Raw genomic sequence first — 18,924 nt, 5'->3', positions numbered from 1 at the left:
GAAAAACGCATTCTTGTAGACCGACGTTTCTGTGATTGAGAAGTTAAGTGTATTGTAGTTTCTAAGCAAGGGGAATGGGAGAACAAGATAGCACATCTCCACCTGAAGATGTTACAAATTTGTCCCACTAACTAGACGCCTTTTTCCTCCTCATCATCCTCCCATTCCCCTGCAGACGGGCAGCGGGCAACGTAGCCAGACCAGCTCCATCCCGCAGAAGCCCCAGACCAACAAGTCTGCCTACAACAGCTACAGCTGGGGGGCCAACTGAGGCCCTGCCCTCTTCTCCCGGTCCCATCTCCTGAGAGGGCTTCTCAGCCTGGAAACTATGGAAACAGCATCAAAGAGAGGAAAATGGGGGGAGGCCCGCTGCCCCCACCCCAGCGGCCCACCCTATGCCTCAGCTTCATGTCTGTCCCATCCCCACCCTGCTGTGTGTATTATAGGATTTGTATTTTTTTGTTTCCTTCCTTTCCTCTTCCTCCTCCTCTCCCCTTGCATTCAAGATTATGAAACTTTGCTGTGGGCCCTGCCCTGCCTTCATTCCTCCTGTTCACCCTGGTGGTGGATGGGTGAAGTGGGGAGGGGGGCCCCCAAATATATATCAGCCCAACAGCCCTAAGTCTCCTCCTTTATTATTAGGAAAACAAAACAACAACAAAATGGCGTCATGAATATGAACAGCATTGTCAGATGAAATTAGTTGAAGTGTTTTTTTTTTTTTTTTTGTACTGTGTCCTCGAATTTAATGGATTAATGTGTCTTGTATATATAAAAAGAAAACCTCTACCTTCAGCCTCTGCCCATTCTTGCTCCGTCTAGGACATCCTCAGTCTCGCCGGTGACCAGCTTGGTGAATAAGTATTACTGTACCAACTGGGCCGCCTCTGGCGGGCCCCGAAGGCAGTGGAATAAAATATCTTCGCCCTTTAAGAACTCTGACCTTAATGTGCTAGTATCTTGCCCCCTAAGAATCTCACAACCCGGTGACTGGAAAGAACCACCACAGATCTCCATTTCCTCAGAAACCGCTGCGTCGAAGGGAGAGGGGTGCAGGCGGCTGGCCGGGGGGCGGACCCAGGGGAGGAAGGGCGGCGCCCAGTCCGAGGACGACCTGGCCCAGCGCGGGAGCCGCCGCAGCGGCCGTGCCCACCCCTGAGACCAGCAGGTCCAGAGCGGGGCCCGCGGTGGGCACGAGAGCACCTGGAGAGACGCCTTCAAAAGTCAACGGCATGGAAACTTCCTTTCCGGGGCTCTTCGCTAACTTCCCTTCCCTTAGCTCTTAAACTTCAAGTCCTTTATCTTGCCGGCTGCAGAACTTTAGAACAAAGAACCCTGTATAGTTAGGACAAACTCCTAGGACCAGTAGCTGGAGAGAGGAAGCTCCCTTGCCCCCGTCTCTCCTCAACCCTGGAGAATGGTAAAGCATTTTGTCCTCTCAGACGTCATCCAGATCAGTGTGGAGACAAAGCGGAGGGCGCCACGGAGCCCAGGCAGCGTCTGCAGGCAGTGGGCCACCGCTGCCGTCCTCGGGCGTGGGGCGGCGGGGCGAGGAAGGGTCTCGGGCCGGTCCGTTACGCGCTCGGGCTGCCCTCTGGCGGCTTTTTCCGGGAGACCATCAGAGTCGAACTCTCGAAACCCCTGTTGGATCGGGTTGGTCGACAGTAAGGAAAATCGACTTAGGATGGCGGAGATCACTGGGAAGTGGAAATGCGCCGCGCCCGCTCCCCTTGCAGAAAACCGCTCTCCAAAAGGTTGGGTGAACACAGCTTTTCACGTTTCAGAACCCTCCGCCCCGCTTCCCCGCCCACATCCGGCTTACAGACGTTTTACGACAATTCGTCCGGATCGCGGGTTTGCTTTCCGGTAGCGTGGACGGACGCTCCGCTCGGTTTCCGACACCGTCGCGCAGGCCCCCTCCTGGGCTACGTGGGGGGGAGGGGGTTCAAAGGTTCAAGTCCCAACACGGGAATGAGCCTCTTTGACCTCTTCCGGGGCTTTTTCGGCTTTTCTGCACCTCGGAGGTGAGAGTAGGTCCGGGTCAGAGAAGGGAGAGGCTCTTCTCGGGGCTGCTTGACCCCGTCACCCTATTTCTTGGAAAGAAAAAAGAAAAACAACCTTTCCCCACCCTGCAACTTCTGCGGAGCGCAGGAGGTCGCAACCTTGAGCACTCACCCCGGGACAGTAATCAGGGCGGTCGTTAAGAGGCGGAGAAACAGTAACCTAAGTCTCTCCTACCTAGGGTGATGCAACAGGGACCTGGGCGGGGAAGACAATGGGGGCTTGGGGAAGAGGAAGTGAGCCAGGTCCTGGGGAGAGGGGAGGGGCTGGGGGGCGCTGAGGAGGCACGGGGGAAAGATGCCCTGAGGGGAGTTGCAAAGTCAGGACCGACGGATGAAAACAGGAAGAAAAGCCAGAGCTGTCCGCTGATAGATTTGGACCTGACAACTTGCTTTCCAGTGGCCCCGCCTCCCCCCCCCCCCCCCCCCAGCTTCCTAGACCCCGCTTTTGCGTACTTTGGTACTTTGATTTCATGGCTTAAAACAGTGCTGAAATCTTGGTGGCCGATCTGCCTCCGCCTTCAGCCACAGAGATCCCTTCTTTGGAGGGATGACTCGAGATGAAGATGAGGATGATGAAGAAGAGGAAGAAGCCACATGGGGCCATGGGAGCTCCAGGTTTCCTGGTTCCCAACCCCCGGAGGAATTTGGATTCAGCTTCAACTTCAGTCCGGGAGGAGGGATGCGTTTCCATGATAACTTCGGCTTTGATGACCTAGTCCGGGATTTCAATAGCATCTTCAGCGAGATGGGGGCCTGGACCTTGCCTTCCCATGCTCCCGGTGTGTGGACTTCCCGGAGGGAGAACCCGTGGTTTCTAGGGGGCTGGTGGGTGAGTGAGCTTGCAGGGAGTGGGAAATGCGAGAAGGCTGATGATTTCAGGGAGCTTAAAGAGCCCAGGCTCTTTCCCACCTGCACCCTTTCTGCAGAGCTTCCAGGTCCCGAGTCAGAGCCGGCTGGTGAGAGACCACGGCGGGGACAGACGCTTCGAGACTCAATGCTTAAGTACCCAGATAGCCACCAGCCCAGGATCTTTGGGGGGGCCGTGGAGAGTGATGCAGGAACTGAGTCTTCCAAACCAGCAGCAGACTGGGGCTCCCAGAGGCCTTTCCACAGGGTGAGTACCCACCCCGTGTGAGCCTGAAGCCACTAACAGCACAGAGACCAGGATCCTCCTCGGAATCCTATACATTTGAGTTGGAAGTCCAGGCCTTCCACTTAACTCTGCTGATTTTACGTTTCTTGTAGGATCTCATTGGAGGGAGGGAGGGGAATGGGAGTTCTGTTTCTTTAAAAAAGAAAAAAAAAAATCCACCGGTTTAGATGAGTGCTTGTCCTGGGAAGCTTTCTTGGTAGAAGGCCGTGGAGCAGTAGGTAGAGTTGTCGGGACCGCAGGTGCTCCTCCTGGGGGCGGGGGTGGGGGGGTCAGGACTTAGGAGTAGTTTGAGGCTTTCGCTTCGGAAGGTGTCTCTTCATCTGTGTGGCTTCTTCTGCAGTTTGATGATGTGTGGCCTGTGACTCCCCATCCCCGGGCCAGAGAGGACAACGGTGAGTCTGGAGAGAGGGCGCGTGTTCCGTCCCCCGTCCCCCGCTGCAGATCTGCCCTGCCACACTGGTCCTCTTTCTTCCCCTTGGACTCTGTCTCCTGGTTCTTAATCTCGGTGCCTTTCCAGATCTTGATTCCCAGGTTTCCCAGGAGGGTCTTGGCCCAGTTCTGCAGCCTCAGCCCAAATCCTATTTCAAGAGTATCTCTGTGACCAAGATCACTAAGCCAGACGGGGTGAGTGAGTGAGAGAGGGGAGTGAAAGGAAGCCAGCCAGCGAATGCCCTGGAAAGAGGGCTCTGTCAAAAGAGACCGCTGACTCGCCCTTAGTGATGTTGGCAACATGGCGGGGGCTTCTCCCTGCAGGCCGTGGAGGAACGCCGGACTGTGGTGGACAGTGAGGGCCGCTCGGAGACCACGGTGACCCGGCAGGAGGCAGACGGCAGTCCGAGAGGCGGTGAGTTAGGGGCACGGTTCAAGGGGGTCCGCCGTGTCACTGCCTGCGGAAGGGACGCATTCTCTGTGGTCTTTCGTATTCTCTCCCCTTGCCCCGTCCAGGCTCTTCAGTGGCTTACTGTATGATTTTTTTCCCTTAGATCCAGAATTACCGAGGTCTCCATCCCTGGATGATGCCTTTTCCATCCTGGATTTGTTCCTAGGACGTTGGTCCCGGTCCCGGTAGCCTTGTTACCCCTCAGGGGTCTCCAGGTCCCCCTGCACTGCCCACCATCAGCGAACTGGGCTGCTTCTCCTGCCCACTTCAGGGGCTTGGGTGTGTGCACCAGGAGGCTGGGGCAGGTCAGTGTGTCACCTGCCCAGACTGACCAATAAAACCTCTATTTATGCTAATTTCTTGTTCTTGGTTTTGTCAAGGCTGTTTTATTTCCCGGAACCATGCAGAGCTTCTCAGATTATCTTGACTCACAGCCTTCTCCTTATTTGATTTTTTTTCCCCATTTCCAAAACCTGATTTGATAAGGAAGGATCAGATACCAGCAGAAAATCATCTTCGTACGAGATGACATAATTTCAGGAACATTCCTTTAAAAAGGATGCATCAGATTCCAAAAAAAAAAGGGGGTGGGGGATGTGTGTACCCGGGGTAGCTGCTTCCTCAGTCAGTCTCAGGGTCACTGAGTAACAGTTGTGAGATGATCTGAGGGTCCCGTGGATAAATGCTTCTGCTCCACTGGCACTGGCTGTGCTTCTGGTTTTTTTTGTTTGTTTGTTTTTGTTTTTAACTTTTATTTAATGAATAGAAATTTCCAAAGTACAGCTTATGGATTACAATGGCTTCCCCCCCATAACGTCCCTCCCACCCGCAACCCTCCCCTTTCCTACTCCCTCTCCCCTTCCATTCACATCAAGATTCATTTTCGATTCTCTTTATATACAGAAGATCAGTTTAGCATACATTAAGTAAAGATTTCAACAGTTTGCTCCCACACAGAAACATAAAGTGAAAAATACTGTTTAAGTACTAGTTATAGTGTGCTTCTGTTTTTATGTACATTTGAGGAAGTGTAAGCATAAGTAGCACAAATATCCCTAGTTCCTTTTCTCATCACGAAGGTTTTCACACTGGTTAAGAGTGACAGATCTGGGGCAGGTGTGCGGCACAGCGGGGTAAGCTGCTGCTTGGGGGGCCACACCCCTGTCAGGGTGCTGGTTTGCATCCCCTGTGCTCCAGCTCCCTGCTGACGCACCCAGGAAGGCAGCAGATCGTGACTCAAGTACTTGGGTTCCACCCATGTGGGAGACCAGCAGTGAAGCTCCTGGCTTCAGATCAGCAGAGCTGCAGCCATTGTGGGCATTTAGGGAGTGAACCAGCAGATGGAAGACCTCTCTCTCTCTTTCCTCTCTTGCTCTGCCTTTCAAATAAAAAAAAAAATATTAAAAAAAAAAATCATAGTTGTATTTAGTGGGACATATCTTCCCCCCTTTTTATTATTCTCTAATTTCTCTAGTATATAAGAATACTACAAGAGGGGCTGGTATTGTGGTTGAGTGGGTTAACTGCTGCCTGCCTATGGGGTACTGGTTTGAGTCCTGGCTGTTCCACCTTTTTTTTTTTTAAAAAAAAGATTTATTTATCTATTTATTTGAAAGGCAGAGTTACAGACAGAGAAAGACAGAAAGGTCTTCCAACCACTGGTTCACTCCCCAAATAGCCACAATGGGCAGGGCTGGGCCAGACCGGAGCCAGGAGCTTCATCCAGGTCCCTCAAATGGGTGCGGGGGCCCAAGGACATCTTCACTGCTTTTCCATGCTATTAGCAGGGAGCTAGATCAGAAGTAGAGCAGCTGGGCTGGCGCCGCAGCTCAATAGGCTAATCCACCTAGCGGCGCCGGCACACCGGGTTCTAGTCCCAGTCGGGGTGCCGGATTCTGTCCCGGTTGCCCCTCTTCCAGGCCAGCTCTCTGCTGTGGCCCGGGAGTGCAGTGAAGGATGGCCCAAGTGCTTGGGCCCTGCACCCCATGGGAGACCAGGAGAAGCACCTGGCTCCTGGCTTTGGATCAGTGCGGTGCGCTAGCTGCCGCAGCCATTGAGAGATGAACCAATGGAAAAGGAAGACCTCTCTCTCTCTCTCTTTCTCTCACTGTCCACTCTGCCTGTCCAAAAAAAAAAAAAAAAAGTAGAGCAGCTGGGACTGGAACAGGCGATACTAGCGCTGCAGAAACAGTCTATAGCAGTCTCTACCTGCTACACCACAGTGCCAGCCCCTGTTCTGCTTCTGATCTAGCTCCCTGCTACCATGCCTGGGAAAGCAGTAGAAGATGGCCCAAGTGCTTGGGCCCCTGCACCCATGTGGGAGATCGGAAGAAGCTCCTGGCTTTGGATTGGTACAGCTCTGACCATTACGGCCAACTAGGGAGTGAACCATTGGATGGAAGACCTCTCTCTCTGCCTCTCCTTCTCTCTCTGTGTTACTCTTTTAAATAAATAATTTTTTTTTAAAAAGGTTATAGATATCTCCCAAAAATGAGTTAAAGAATACAAAGAAAATAGAATTACAGCTGTCATGGTATTTGGGAGTTGATACCACAGATCAATGATGAAAGGTTGAGTTGTTTGGGGCTGGGATTGAAGTTGTGGCATAGTAGGTTGATCCTCCGCCTGCAGCTCTGGCATCCCATATGGATGCCGGCTCTGGTCCTGGCTGCTCCTCTTCAAATCAGCTCTCTGCTGTGGCCTGGGGAAGCAGTGGAGGATGGCCCAAGCACCTGGGCCTCTGCACCCATGTGGGAGACCCAGAAGAGGATCCTGGCTCCTGGGTTTGGATTGGCTCAGCTCCAGCTATTACAGTCATTTGGGGAGTGGACCAGTGGATGGAGGACCTTTCTCTCCGCCTCTCCCTCTCACTGTCTGTGACTCTATCCCTCAAATAAATAAATAAAATCTTAAAAAAAAAAAAAAAAAGCCACTACCTGCAATGCCAGCATCCCATCTGGGCGCTGGTTCAAGTCCCAGCTGCTCTACTTCTGATCCAGTTCACTGTTAATGCACCTGGGAAAGCAGTGGAAGCTGGGTCCAGGTACTTGTGTCCCTGTACCCATGTGGAAGACCCAGTTGGCTCCTAACTTCAGCCTCACCCAGACGTGACTGTTGGAACCATCTGGGGAGTAAACCAGCAGATGAAAGACATCTCTGTGTATCTCCTTCTCACTCTAACTCTGTAAACAAACAAACAAGATTTTGGAAAAACTGGGGGAAAAAATAAAACAGCATTGGATCTCTAATACATTCTGGTCCAGACAGATTGAAGACCTCTTTCTCTCTGTCTCTCCCTCTCTCTGTCACTTAGCCTTTCAAAAAAAAATAAATAAATATGGCCGGCACCATGGCTCACTTGGTTAATCCTCCGCCTGCGGCGCCGGCATCCCATATGGGTGCCAGGTTCTAGTCCCAGCTGCCCCTCTAACAGTCCAGCTCTCTGCTGTGGAAGGCAGTGGAGGATGGCCCAAGTGCTTGGGCCCCTGCACCTGCATGGAGACCAGGAAGAAGCTCCTGGCTCCTGGCTTCAGATTGGCGTAGCTCCGGCTGTGGCGGCCATCTGGGGGAATGAACCAATGGAAGGAAGACCTTTCTCTCTGTCACTCTCTCACTGTCTATGACTCTACCTGTCAAATAAAAAAAAATCTAAAAAAAATAATAAAGCCTTTTTTAAAAGGCCAGCTTCCAGGTTATCCCTCACTGGGCTCTCTGGGGTACCTGCTATGTGTATCCACAATTTCCGAGCCTGAAAATACTGAATATTAGCAAGGATGTGAGGAAGTGTATCCCTGTTATACTCCTTGGGAGAGTGTGGATTAATGCATCATTTTTTTTTTCTGTAAAGCAATCTGGCAACACTCTGAAATTAAATATGCACATGCTGAATGAGCCTGCAATCTTCTCTGTGGTACATGCAAGGAAAGTTGTGTCTAGATTCACAAGGGGTCACATCTAAGAACATTTATTGCAGCATCATTTAGGGAAGCACTGTAAGAACTGCCTGTTGGGATTTTTATTTATTTGAGAGGCAGAGACATCTTCCATCCCCGGATTCACTCCCCAAATGGCCTCAGTGGGTGGAGCTGTGCTGATCAGAAGCCAGGAGCCAGGAACTTCTTCCAGGTCTCCCACAAGCGTGCAGGGGCCCAAGTGTCTGGGTCATCTTCTACTGCTTTCCCAGGCCATAGTAGAGAGCTGGATCAGAAGAGGAACAGCTGGGACTAGAACAGGCATCCATATGGGATGCTGGTGCCACAGGTGGAGGCTTAACCTACTGAGCCACAGTGCCGGACCCACCAGGTGCTTCTTCTGGGTCTCTCTCCCACGCGGGTGCAGGGGCCCAAGCACTTGAGCCATCTTGTACTGCTTTCCCAGGCCATAGCAGAGAGCTGGATCAGAAGAGGAGCAGCCGGGACACAAAACAGCACCCAAACGGGAGGCTGCAGGCAGCAGATTTATCTGCTATGCCACAGCGCCGCCCTGAGGAGTCAGTATTCTTAAAAACTTCCTGTGGCCAGTGCTGTGGCATAGTGGGTAAAGCCGCTGCCTGCAATGCCAGCATCCCATATGGGCTCCGGTTCGAGTCCCAGCTGCTCCACTTCCGATCCAGCTCTCTGCTATGTCCTGGGAAAGCAGTAGAGGATGGCCAAGAGCATGAACCTCTTGCACCCGCGTGGGAGACTCGGAGGAATTTCCTTGTTCCTGCCTTCGGATGGGCTCTGCTCCGGCTGTTGTGTCCACATGGGAGTGGACCAACAGATGGAAGACTCTGTGTTTCTCCCTCTCAGTAACTCTGCCTCTCAACTAAATAAACAAATATTTTTTTAAAAAAGTGAAAAATTCAGCAGAGATATTAGTAGCTGCACGATACAGAGAAGAGAGTCTATAGCTTAATTCCAGGCCCCTTACAGGCACACACATGCCACCACCAACAGCAACAACACCAGAAGAGCAGAGCAGGATCCAGGATTTCTACAGACTACTGTCTATCATGAGCAGTTTTCAACAAAAATATAAGACAAGCAAAGGGACATTAAACTATGACTCATATACGAGATTTTTAAAAAAGATTGTTTATTTGAGAGCCGGCGCCGCGGCTCACTAGGCTAATCCTCCGCCTAGCGGTGCCGGCACACCGGGTTCTAGTCCCGGTTGGGGCGCCGGATTCTGTCCGGTTGCCCCTCTTCCAAGCCAGCTCTCTGCTGTGGCCTGGGAGTGCAGTGGAGGATGGCCCAAGTGCCTGGGCCCTGCACCCACATGGGAGACCAGGAGAAGCACCTGGCTCCTGGCTTCGGATCAGCGCGTGGCAGCCATTGGAGGGTGAATCAACGGCAAAAGGAAGACCTTTCTCTCTGTCTCTCTCTCTTACTGTCCACTCTGCCTGTCAAAAAAAAAAAAAAAAAGATTGTTTGTTTGAAAGAGTTACAGAAAGAAACAGAGAGAGAGGTCTTCCTTCCACTGGTTCACTCTCCAATTGGCCACAACAGTCGGAGCTGTACCAATCCGGAGCCAGGAGCTTCTTCCAGGTCTCCTATGTGGGTGCAGGGGCCCAAGCACTTGGGCCATCTGCTCTGCTTTCCCAGGCCATAGCAGAGAGCTGGATGGGAAATGGAGCAGCCAAGACAGGAACTGGCACCCATATGAGATGCCAGCCCTTCAGGAGGCGGCATTACCTGCACCACAATGCTGGCCTCTTTACGAACTTTTAAAATCTCACTGGGGCCAGTGCTGTGGCATAGCTGGTAAAGCCGGCACCGTAGGCTCCTGGCTTCAGTCTGGCCCAGCCTTGGCTGTTGCCGCCATTTGGGGAGTGAATCAGGGAATGGAAGATCTCTCTCTGTCTCTCACTTTCTATAACTCTTTAAATAAAATAAATAAATCTTTAAAAAGTCAGTAAAAAACTGAAGCTGAGTCATCCAGTTGTCGAATTTAGCAAAGATTTCAAAGCAGGTACAGGGTGCAGGGGCCCAGGGACATGGGTCATTCTCTGCTGCTTTCTCAGGTACATTAGTGGGGAGCTGGATGGGAAGTGGAGCAGCTGGGACTTGAACTGGTGCCCATAAGGGATGCCCACAAGTGGGTTCACCCGCTACGTCACAGTGCCAGTCCCTCTTGCTCTCTTTTTTACTCTCTTTCCCTCTCTGTCACTCTGCCTTAGAAATAAATAAATAACTCTTAAAAAAAAAAAAAAAAAAAAGGAGGTCTTTTAGGCAGAAAGGAAGTGACACCAGATAGTAACTGGAATCTACAAGAGGTATGAAAGCCCTGGAAATAGTATGCGGCAAGTCTGGAAAACCTGGATGCTGTGTCTGGGTGTCTTCTCTCAGTTTCCTTAAAAATGCCATGATTGTTAAGGCAGTAATTACAGCGCTGTGTTGTTGAGTTTTTAACACGTATAAATGTAACATATTTTGCAAAGAGGTAATATATTTCCCAAAATTGGCATAAAGGAGGGGAGAGAAATGGAGATATATTGAAGCAACGTTGGTCCAGGATTGAGAAGGAGGATCCAGGGAAGATAAAAGACACCACACACACACACACACACACAAACACACACACACACGACAGCAAAGTGACAGACAAATGCAAACATCAATAATTACATTAAATGTGAACAGACTACACTCCAAAGTCTTCGGACCAAGATTGTCAGGATAAAAAAACAAGAGCCTAAAAATGAAAAGGAAAGAAACCAGTGATGCAGGAGGGAGGAAGGCAGGCTGGGAGCATCATGATGGGTTTAGAATTGTGTATATGAAACACAAGAAATCTGTAAATATAAATAGAAATTTTGAAAATTTTAAAAATTAAGAAAAAAAATTGTAAAGCAAGATCCAATCATATGCCATCCACAAGATATGTGTTCCACATCCAAAGATATGCACAGGGTGAAAGTCAAAGAAAGGCCACACAGACAGCGACCACAGCCTGTCTCCCAGAGAGGACAGAGGGGAGTGAGGCGGGAGGCAAGAAATATCACTTGAGGCCGGCGCCGCGGCTCACTAGGCTAATCCTCCGCCTAGCGGCGCCGGCACACCAGGTTCTAGTTCCGGTCAGGGCACCGGATTCTGTCCCGGTTGCCCCTCTTCCAGGCCAGCTCTCTGCTGTGGCCAGGGAGTGCAGTGGAGGATGGCCCAGGTGCTTGGGCCCTGCACCCCATGGGAGACCAGGAAAAGCACCTGGCTCCTGGCTCCTGCCATCGGATCAGCGCGGTGCGCCGGCCGCAGCCGGCCGCGGCGGCCATTGGAGGGTGAACCAACGGCAAAGGAAGACCTTTCTCTCTGTCTCTCTCTCTCACTGTCCACTCTGCCTGTCAAAAAAAAAAAAAAAAGAAAAAAAAAGAAATATCACTCGAGACGAAGAGAGATATTTCATAACGATCAAAGGGCCAATACATCAGGAAGACAGAGAAATGATAAATGTTTACGTACCCACGTGAGGCACACTTGAGTTGCAAGGAGAAGTAGCCCACTGAACAGTTACAGGTAGGAGTCTTCCTGCCCCTCCCTCAGAACTGCTAGAACAAGTGGAAGGATCTGGATAACACTGTCAACCAACCTGACCTAGCCGACATGGAAACAGCCAAAAAGAGCAGTGAACAGTATGTTCAGGTTCACCTGGGAAATTATCAAAGTCCAAAAAATAATTCTCAATAAGTTTGAAAGCAAGGGGCGGATATCATGACTCAGCAGGTCAAATGGTGGCTTGGGACACGGCATCCCATTTCACTGTCACTTGGAGTCCAAGCTATGCCACTTCTTTTTGTTTATTTTTTATTTGATTTTTTTTTTTTTTTTTTTTTTTTTGGTCAGGCAGAGTTAGACAGTGAGAGAGAGAGAGAGAGACAGAGACAGAGAAAAAGGTCTTCCTTTTTCTGTTGGTTCACCTCCCAAGTGGCTGCTATGGCTGGTGCGCCGCGCCCATCCGAAGCCAGGAGCCAGGTGCTTCCTCCTGGTCTCCCATGTGGGTGCAGGGCCCAAGCACTTGGGCCATCCTCCACTGCCTTCCTGGGCCACAGCAGAGAGCTACACTGGAAGAGGAGCAATGGGGACAGAATCCAGCACCCCGACCGGGACTAGAACCCGGGGTGCCATTGCCGCAGGCAGAGGATTAGCCTAGTGAGCTGCGGCGCCAGCCTATGCCACTTCTTAACCACCTTCCCGATGACACATCGTGGTTCAAGCGCTTGGGCCTCTGCCACCCATTCAGGAGGCCAGGCTGGAGTTCTTGCCTCCTGGCTTCAGCCTGGCCCAGCCCTGGCTGTTGCAGCCATTTGGGGAGTGAAACAAATGGATGTAAGATCTTTAGCTTTCTTCCCCCCCCCCCCTCTCTCTCTAACTCTACCTTTCATATAAATAAATGAAATATTTTTAAAAATGCTTGGGATGGGGGCTGGCGCTATGGATTTAGTGCCAGCATCACATATAGGCGCTGGTTTGAGTCCTGGCTGCTCTAATTTGATCCAACCCTCTGCTATGGCCTGGGAAAGCAGTAGAAGATGGCCCAAGTGCTAGGCCCTCTGTACCCATGTGAGAGACCTGGAAGAAACTCCTAGCTCCTGGCTTCGGATTAGTGCAGCTCCAGCTGTTGTGGCCAATTGGGAAATAAACCAGACCAGCGATGGAGGACCTCTATCTCTCTCTCTCTCTCTCTCTATCTCTGTGTGTGTGTGTGTGTGTGTGTGTAACTCTGACTTTCAAATAAATAAATAAATCTTTTAAAAAAATACGTGGGATGGGAGCCGGCGCAGTGATGTGTTGGTTAAAGCTGCCGTCTGCAGTGCCAGCATCCCATTCAGGCGCCGCTTCGACTCCCAGCTGCTCCACTTCCCATCCAGCTACTGGCTAATGTACCTGGGAAAGCATCAGAGGATGGCCCAAGACCTTGGGCTTCTGCACCCATGTGAGAGACCCAGAAGAAGCTCCTGGCTCCTGGCTTTGGATTGGTGCAGTCCCTGCCGTTTCGGCCATCTGGGGAGTGAACCAGAGGATGGAAGACCTCTCTCTCTCTGTAATTCTGTCATTCAAATAAATCCTTTTATACATAAATAAGTAAATAAATCTTTTAAAAATGCATGGGAGAGGGGTCAGCACTGTGGCGCAGCGGGTTAAAGCCTGGGCTTGCAGTGCCGGCATCCCATATGGACACCGGTTCACATCCCGGCAGTTCCACTTCCGATCCAGCTCTCTGCTGTGGCCTGGAAAAGCAGTAGAAGATGGTCCAAGTTCTTGGGCCCCTGCACTCAAGTGGGAGACCCAGAAGAAGCTCCTGGCTCCTGGCTTTGGATCAGCGCAGCTCTGGCTGTTGCGGCAAAATGGGGAGTGAACCATCGGATAGAAGACCTCTCTCTCTCTCTCTCTGTAACTCTGACTTTTGAATAAATAAATAAATCTTAAAAAAAAATAGGTCTCTTTAAAAAAAGAGAGAGAGAGAAAATGGAAAACCCAAATAGACATATCTGTATCTGTATATCAAGTAAAAAAAAATTAGAATTTAAAATCTTTTCCTGAAGAAAAGCTGGGCCCAGATGTTTTACTGGTGTCTTATATCAGAACTGGAGGTAGAAGTGAGATGCTATCTTTGGGAAATGGAGAAAGAGGAATATGTCCCAGCTGATGCTGTGACACGGCCAGAGAATGAGGCCACGTGAGAGCGCCAGAGCACTATGCACACAGGTGCAGATTTTTCCAACAAAATATTGGCAAACAGAACCTAGTAACACATTAACCAAATTATTCACTGTGACCACAAGTGGGGCTTCTCCCAGCAGTGGTTATGGTTGGTTTAGCACACAACTGATGTGATGTCATGTTCGTACAAAAAAGACAAAATCCGCATGACCGTCTGGCTAAAGACAGAAAAAATACCGGACAAATCCAACAGCTGGGTGGGAGAGAAACCAAGGGAGGCCGGCCTGGTGGCACAGCCTCAATGCCAGTGTCTGAGCTGACCTCGTTCTCCGTTGCCTGCTTCCATCCAGCCCCCTGCTAATGCGCCTGGGAAAGTGGTGGATAGTGACCCAAATACCTGGGCCCCTGCCTCCCACATGGGAGACCCAGATGGAGTACCTGGCTTCAGTCTGGCCCTTCCCCAGCCCTTGTGGCCATGTGGGAAGTGAACCAGCAGATGGAAGATGTCTCTCTGTCTCTCCCACTGTCATTCTGCCTTTGAAATTGTCGCTCCCCCTCTTCGTGGAGGAACGACACTAAACCCTGCCTGGGCTTCATATCCGAGTCACGGCACCATTATGTCGCTCCCCCTCTTCGTGGAGGAGCAACACTAAACCCTGCACTGTTCTTTCGTCTGCTCGGCCCTCCCCGGGTTTGCTGCTGGTTCTTCCCGGGTTGGCTGCTATCCCTTCCACCTCCGTGGAAGGGCAGTTCCCCCTGGCCGCATTCCCCACTTCCGCAGGGGAGCGGCACACTGCCGGCCGGCTCTCTCGGGGGCTGCACAGGTGTTCCTCCAGCTAGATGTTCCCCTTAGATGTTCCTGGTGAATGCCGTCTCTCTCCTCCTTTATAGTCCTCCTCCGCCAATCCCAACTCGGCTGCCCACACGCCGAGCACGCTGCTCTCCTCCAATCAGAAGCAAGTCCTACAGTTTATTAGCTGAACTGGAGGCAGCTGTGTAGAAGCTGTTTTCTTCTCTCCCAGCACCATATTGTGGGAGAGCAGATGCATAGAATAAGTCTTAATTCCAGTAACTTAGTCTAGTCCGAGTTGCTCCCCACAGAAATGAGTAAATGAATAAATCTTTTTTTTTTTTTAAATAGATGTAGGTGGTGGCTTTAACCATTACGCCACAGCACCAGCCCCAATAAATCTTTTTTAAAACCTCAATAGGGGCCAGCGCCGCGGCTCACTAGACTAATCCTCCGCCTGTGGTGCTGGCACCCCAGGTTCTAGTCCCGGTCAGGGTGCCGGATTCTGTCCCGGTTGCCCCTCTTCCAGTCCAGCTCTCTGCTGTGGCCCAGGAGTGCAGTGGAGGATGGCCCAGATCCTTGGGCCCTGCACCCGCATGGGAGACCAGGAGAAGCGCCTGGCTCCTGGCTTCAGATCATCGCGGTGCACTGGCCACAGCGCGCCGGCCTCAGCGGCCATTGGAGGGTGAACCAATTGTAAAAGGAAGACCTTTCTCTCTGTCTCTCTCTCTCACTGTCCACTCTGCCTGTAAAAACAAACAAACAAACAAACAAACACAACTCAGTAAGGCCAGTGCTGTGGTACACTGGGTTAATGCCCTGGCCTGAAGCACCGGCATCCCATATGGGCACCAGTTCGAGACCCGGCTGCTCCTTTTCTGATCCAGCTCTCTGCTATGGCCTGGAAAAGCAGTAGAAGATGGCTCAAGTCCTTGGGCCCCTGCACCTACATGGGAGACCCGGAAGAAGCTCCTGGCTCCTGGCTTCAGATCGGTGCAGCTCCAGCCATTGCAGCCAATGGGGAGTGAACCATCAGATGGAATCTCTCTCTCTCTCTCTCTCTGCCTCTCCTCTCTCTCTGTGTAACTCTGACTTTCAAAAAAATAAATAAATCTTTAAAACCTCAATAAAACCTCAGCCTGGTGAAGGGTGTCTACAAAAAGCCACTGTTGGCCGGTGCCACGGCTCACTTGGCTAATCCTCCGCCTGTGGTACCGGCACACCAGGTTCTAGTCCCGGTCGGGGTGCCAGATTCTGTCCCAGTTGCTCCTCTTCCAGGCCAGCTCTCTGCTGTGGCCCAGGAGTGCAGTGGAGGATGGCCCAAGTGCTTGGGCCCTGCACCCACATGGGAGACCAGGATGTAGCACCTGGCTCCTGGCTTCAGATCGGCACAGTGTGATGGCCATGGCTGCCATTTGGGGTGGGAGGTGAACCAATGGAAGGAAGACCTTTCTCTCTGTCTCTCTCTCTCTCACTAACTCTGCCTGTCAAAAAAAAAAAAAAAAAAAAAAAAAAAGCCACAGTTAATGTCATCTTCAGTGTTGTCAGATGGGAGTTCCTCCAGCAAGGTTAGGACAAAGCAAGAACATCTGCATTTCCCACTTCCATTCGGCACTGGCTGGGGTAAGAGAGACAAGGAAAGGGGTAAGGAACGAGAGAGGAGACACGGACTGGGAGGGGAAAGTAAGATGCCTTTATTTATCAGCACATGACCCTATACTTGGGTAATTATAAGCGGGTGTTCACCTTTGTGTGCATCTAATAGGACATTCCAGGGGCACGGGGGCGGGCGCAGAACACGTCCCGTGTGTGCTGGAGGTGTTCAGCAGAGCTGGCCTCTGATGAGTAAGCGGAAGATGCTCCCCTGCCCTCACCCCTGGCCAGAAACTGTGCAACAGCTGTCTCACAGGCCTGACCCCACGAACGTGCAACAGGCAATACTGAGACTGTTGAAGAACTCCGCTGTGGCAACGGAAGCATGTGGTGTAAGGACGCTAAGCATATATCGCTCTAGAAACTGAAAGTGAAAGTAACCTTTTTCCTTCTCTTTTGTCTTTTAAAATGTTTGCATTGCATTTATTTTTTAGTTATTTGAAAGGGAGAGAGACAGAGAGAGATCTTTCACCTGCTGATTCACTCCCCAGATGCTGGGGGCTGGACCAGGCCAAAGCTGGGAACCAGGAACTCTATCAGGTCTCCCATGTGGGTGGCAGGGACGCACCTACTGGAACCATCCTCTGCTGCCTCCCAGGGTGCACATCAGCAGGGAGCTGGATCAGAAGAAGTACAGGTTGGGGCTGGTGCTGTGGAGTAGTGGGTAAAGCCACCGCCTGTAGTGTCAGCTTCCCATATGGGCGCTGGTTCAAGACCCGGCTGCTTTACTTCTAATCCAGCTCTCTGCTGTGGCCTGGGAAAGCAGTAAAAGATGGCCCAAGTCCTTGGGCCCTTGCACCATGTGGGAAACCCGGAAGAAGCTCCTTACTCTTGGCTTCAGATTGGCCTAGCTCCGGCCATTGTGGCCAATTGGGGAGTGAACCCGCAGATGGAAGACCTCTCTCTGCCTCTCTCTCTCTCTCTCTTTCTCTAACTCTGACTTAAAAAAGAAGAGTAGGCACTTGGTTATGGAATGTGGTGAGAGGAAGACAGAGTGGGAGAGGGAGGGGGAGGGGAAATGAGAGAGGGAGAGGGGAGGAGAGGGAGGAGAGAGGGGAGGAGATGAGGAGAGGGTAAGAGATGGAGGACATGGTCGCTTCTGGTAATCTCCAGCCTGGAACACTGGGAGGGTGGCTGGTGGTTGGCAGCCCTGGACACAGATGCTGGTCACACATTTTGTGCAGGTTGGTTGGGGTTGATCTTGGGAGATGCACCTTCAAAGAACTGAAGAGGGCAGCATTGCGCAGAAGTGGCTGACACAGGGTGTGGGTCCAGCGGAAGCCTCAGTAGTTCTGGAATTGAGGCAATTCTTCAGACTGTCAAAACTAAGTCAAAAGCGCCAGGACTTCGAGTGTCCCTGCACCAGCCAATCCCTGGCCGCCGGAAATCCACTGGGAAAGCTCCAGACAACTTTTTTTTTTTTTTTAAGATTTATTTATTTGAAAGTCAGAGTTACAGAGAGAGAGAGAGAGAGGTCTTTCATCCACTGGGTCACTCCCCAGATGGCTGCAATGACCGGAGCTGCACTGATCCAAAGCCAGGAGCCAGGAACTTCTTCTGGGTCTCCCACGTGGATGCAAGCACTTGGGCCGTCTTCCACTGATCCAGCAGAGAGCTGGATCAGCCGGACCTCGAACCAGTGCCCATATGGGATGCTGGCACTGAAGGCAGAGACTTTGCTATGCCACAGCGCTGGCCCCCAGACATTTCTTTATGGACAAAGGTAATTTCCAGTGAGGGAAGCAGCTGTGTGGAGCAGCAGCTAACATTCCCAGGACTGGGGGTGGGCTCCCCACCCTGGCCGGGGGTCGGGGGAACACTGCCCTGTCCACCGCAGTTCCCCACTTGCACTGCTCTTGTTCTATTCAGATCCAAATCTAAAAAAAAAAAAAAAAAAACCAAACAAACCTCATTTTTATTTGAAAGGCAAAGTTACAGAAAAAGAGAGCAAGAGAGACACACAGAGAGACTGCTCCATCTGCTGGTTCACTCCCCAAATAGCCGCGATGGCGGGGACTTGGCCAGGTGGAACCCAGAAGCCTGGAGTTTCCTCCATGCCTCCCACAGGGGTGCAGGAGCACAAGCACTTGGGCCATCCTCGGCTGCTTTCCCAGGCCACAGCAGAGAGCTGCATTGGAAGTGGAGCAGCCTCATGGGATGGCAGTGTTGCGTTAGCAGCTTAACCCACTGTGCCACAACGCTGGCCCTCAGATCTGGATTTCTTATGGTCAGTTTGCCTTGTTGGGAAAAGCTTCTACATGATTCTAGTTGGTTTTCTTTTTTTGGAGGGAACTTCAAGAGAAGGGTTAATAGGCAAGTCAGTAGCCTTTACTGCTATGATGGTTTTTTTTTTTTAAATTTAAAAAGCATTCCAAAAATTAAAAAAATTAAATAACAACAACAAAGAACACGTATTGTGTAACTGCTGAACTTCTCAAGATGGCCTGGATGGCGCACCAGCCGCCCCCTGCGGCTCGGGTGTTGCTCCTTTACAGAACACACGCCTGAACGTGCGGGGTGCAAGCCTCAGGAGCCTCCTCCGTCCAGTCTCACCACTGTGTTTCGGCTCTCAGCCTGCTGCTCCGCAGGGCTGCCATGTTTGCCAGTGGTCGCTTCCGGCTCCTGCAGAGGCAGCACAAACCGGTGAGTCTCACGGCGACGCTTTCCAGTCGGTGACGTTCCTTCGTCGTCTCCCTCCTGCGGTGGCGACCAAACAGAACCCTACAAGGGCTCTCAAGGTCTGGAAGAGT

General features: G+C 51.4%; 2 protein-coding genes and 1 long non-coding RNA gene across 46 annotated transcripts in view; 2 read left to right on the top strand and 1 right to left on the bottom strand.

The window, feature by feature from the left end:
* UBAP2L (ubiquitin associated protein 2 like) overlaps positions 1–936 on the top strand; it is a 56,744-nt gene extending 55,808 nt beyond the window's left edge. For 27 of the 43 annotated variants that reach the window (XM_070077652.1, XM_070077645.1, XM_070077651.1 and 24 more), the window contains one exon: positions 176–795. In XM_070077652.1, the coding sequence (XP_069933753.1) occupies positions 176–271 (96 nt within the window). In that variant the 3' untranslated portion in view covers positions 272–795. Of the gene's footprint in view, positions 1–175; positions 796–822 lie in introns of those variants that run through there. The other 16 variants (XM_070077653.1, XM_070077654.1, XM_070077649.1 and 13 more) reach the window with 1 other exon arrangement.
* LOC127493557 (uncharacterized) lies at positions 618–1,963 on the bottom strand. The gene is made up of 2 exons (XR_007923835.2): positions 1,823–1,963; positions 618–1,641 (listed from the first exon to the last, which is right to left on the bottom strand). It is a non-coding gene; the product is annotated as an uncharacterized lncRNA (long non-coding RNA).
* On the top strand, positions 1,878–4,452 carry HAX1 (HCLS1 associated protein X-1). Of its 2 annotated transcripts, none has more exons than XM_002715457.5 (7): positions 1,878–2,024; positions 2,586–2,842; positions 2,990–3,177; positions 3,557–3,608; positions 3,734–3,840; positions 3,970–4,060; positions 4,200–4,452. In XM_002715457.5, exons 1-7 carry the CDS (start codon positions 1,972–1,974, stop codon positions 4,283–4,285), a joined length of 834 nt encoding a protein of 277 aa, XP_002715503.3. In that variant the 5' UTR covers positions 1,878–1,971; the 3' UTR covers positions 4,286–4,452. The 2 variants fall into 2 exon arrangements, with proteins under 2 accessions (XP_002715503.3, XP_008262605.1); XM_008264383.4 differs by having other exon boundaries at positions 1,886–2,024; positions 2,548–2,842.
* The last annotated feature ends 14,472 nt before the right edge of the window (positions 4,453–18,924 follow it).

This window comes from Oryctolagus cuniculus, chromosome 7, assembly GCF_964237555.1.
Source record: "Oryctolagus cuniculus chromosome 7, mOryCun1.1, whole genome shotgun sequence".
Taxonomy (NCBI): domain Eukaryota; kingdom Metazoa; phylum Chordata; class Mammalia; order Lagomorpha; family Leporidae; genus Oryctolagus; species Oryctolagus cuniculus.
Note: the sequence above shows the minus strand (reverse complement) of the source record. Positions and strands in the feature narration are given on the sequence as shown.

What these genes read in the sequence shown, in the direction of transcription:
- HAX1 (XM_002715457.5), top strand. Translation starts at nt 1,972, where the DNA reads ATGAGCCTCTTTGACCTCTTCCGGGGCTTTTTCGGCTTTTCTGCACCT. An exon ending in CCGGGCCAGAGAGGACAACG is followed by an intron (nt 3,609 to 3,733) that starts GTGAGTCTGGAG and finishes GTGCCTTTCCAG; the next exon opens with ATCTTGATTCCCAGGTTTCC. An exon ending in AGACGGCAGTCCGAGAGGCG is followed by an intron (nt 4,061 to 4,199) that starts GTGAGTTAGGGG and finishes TTTTTCCCTTAG; the next exon opens with ATCCAGAATTACCGAGGTCT.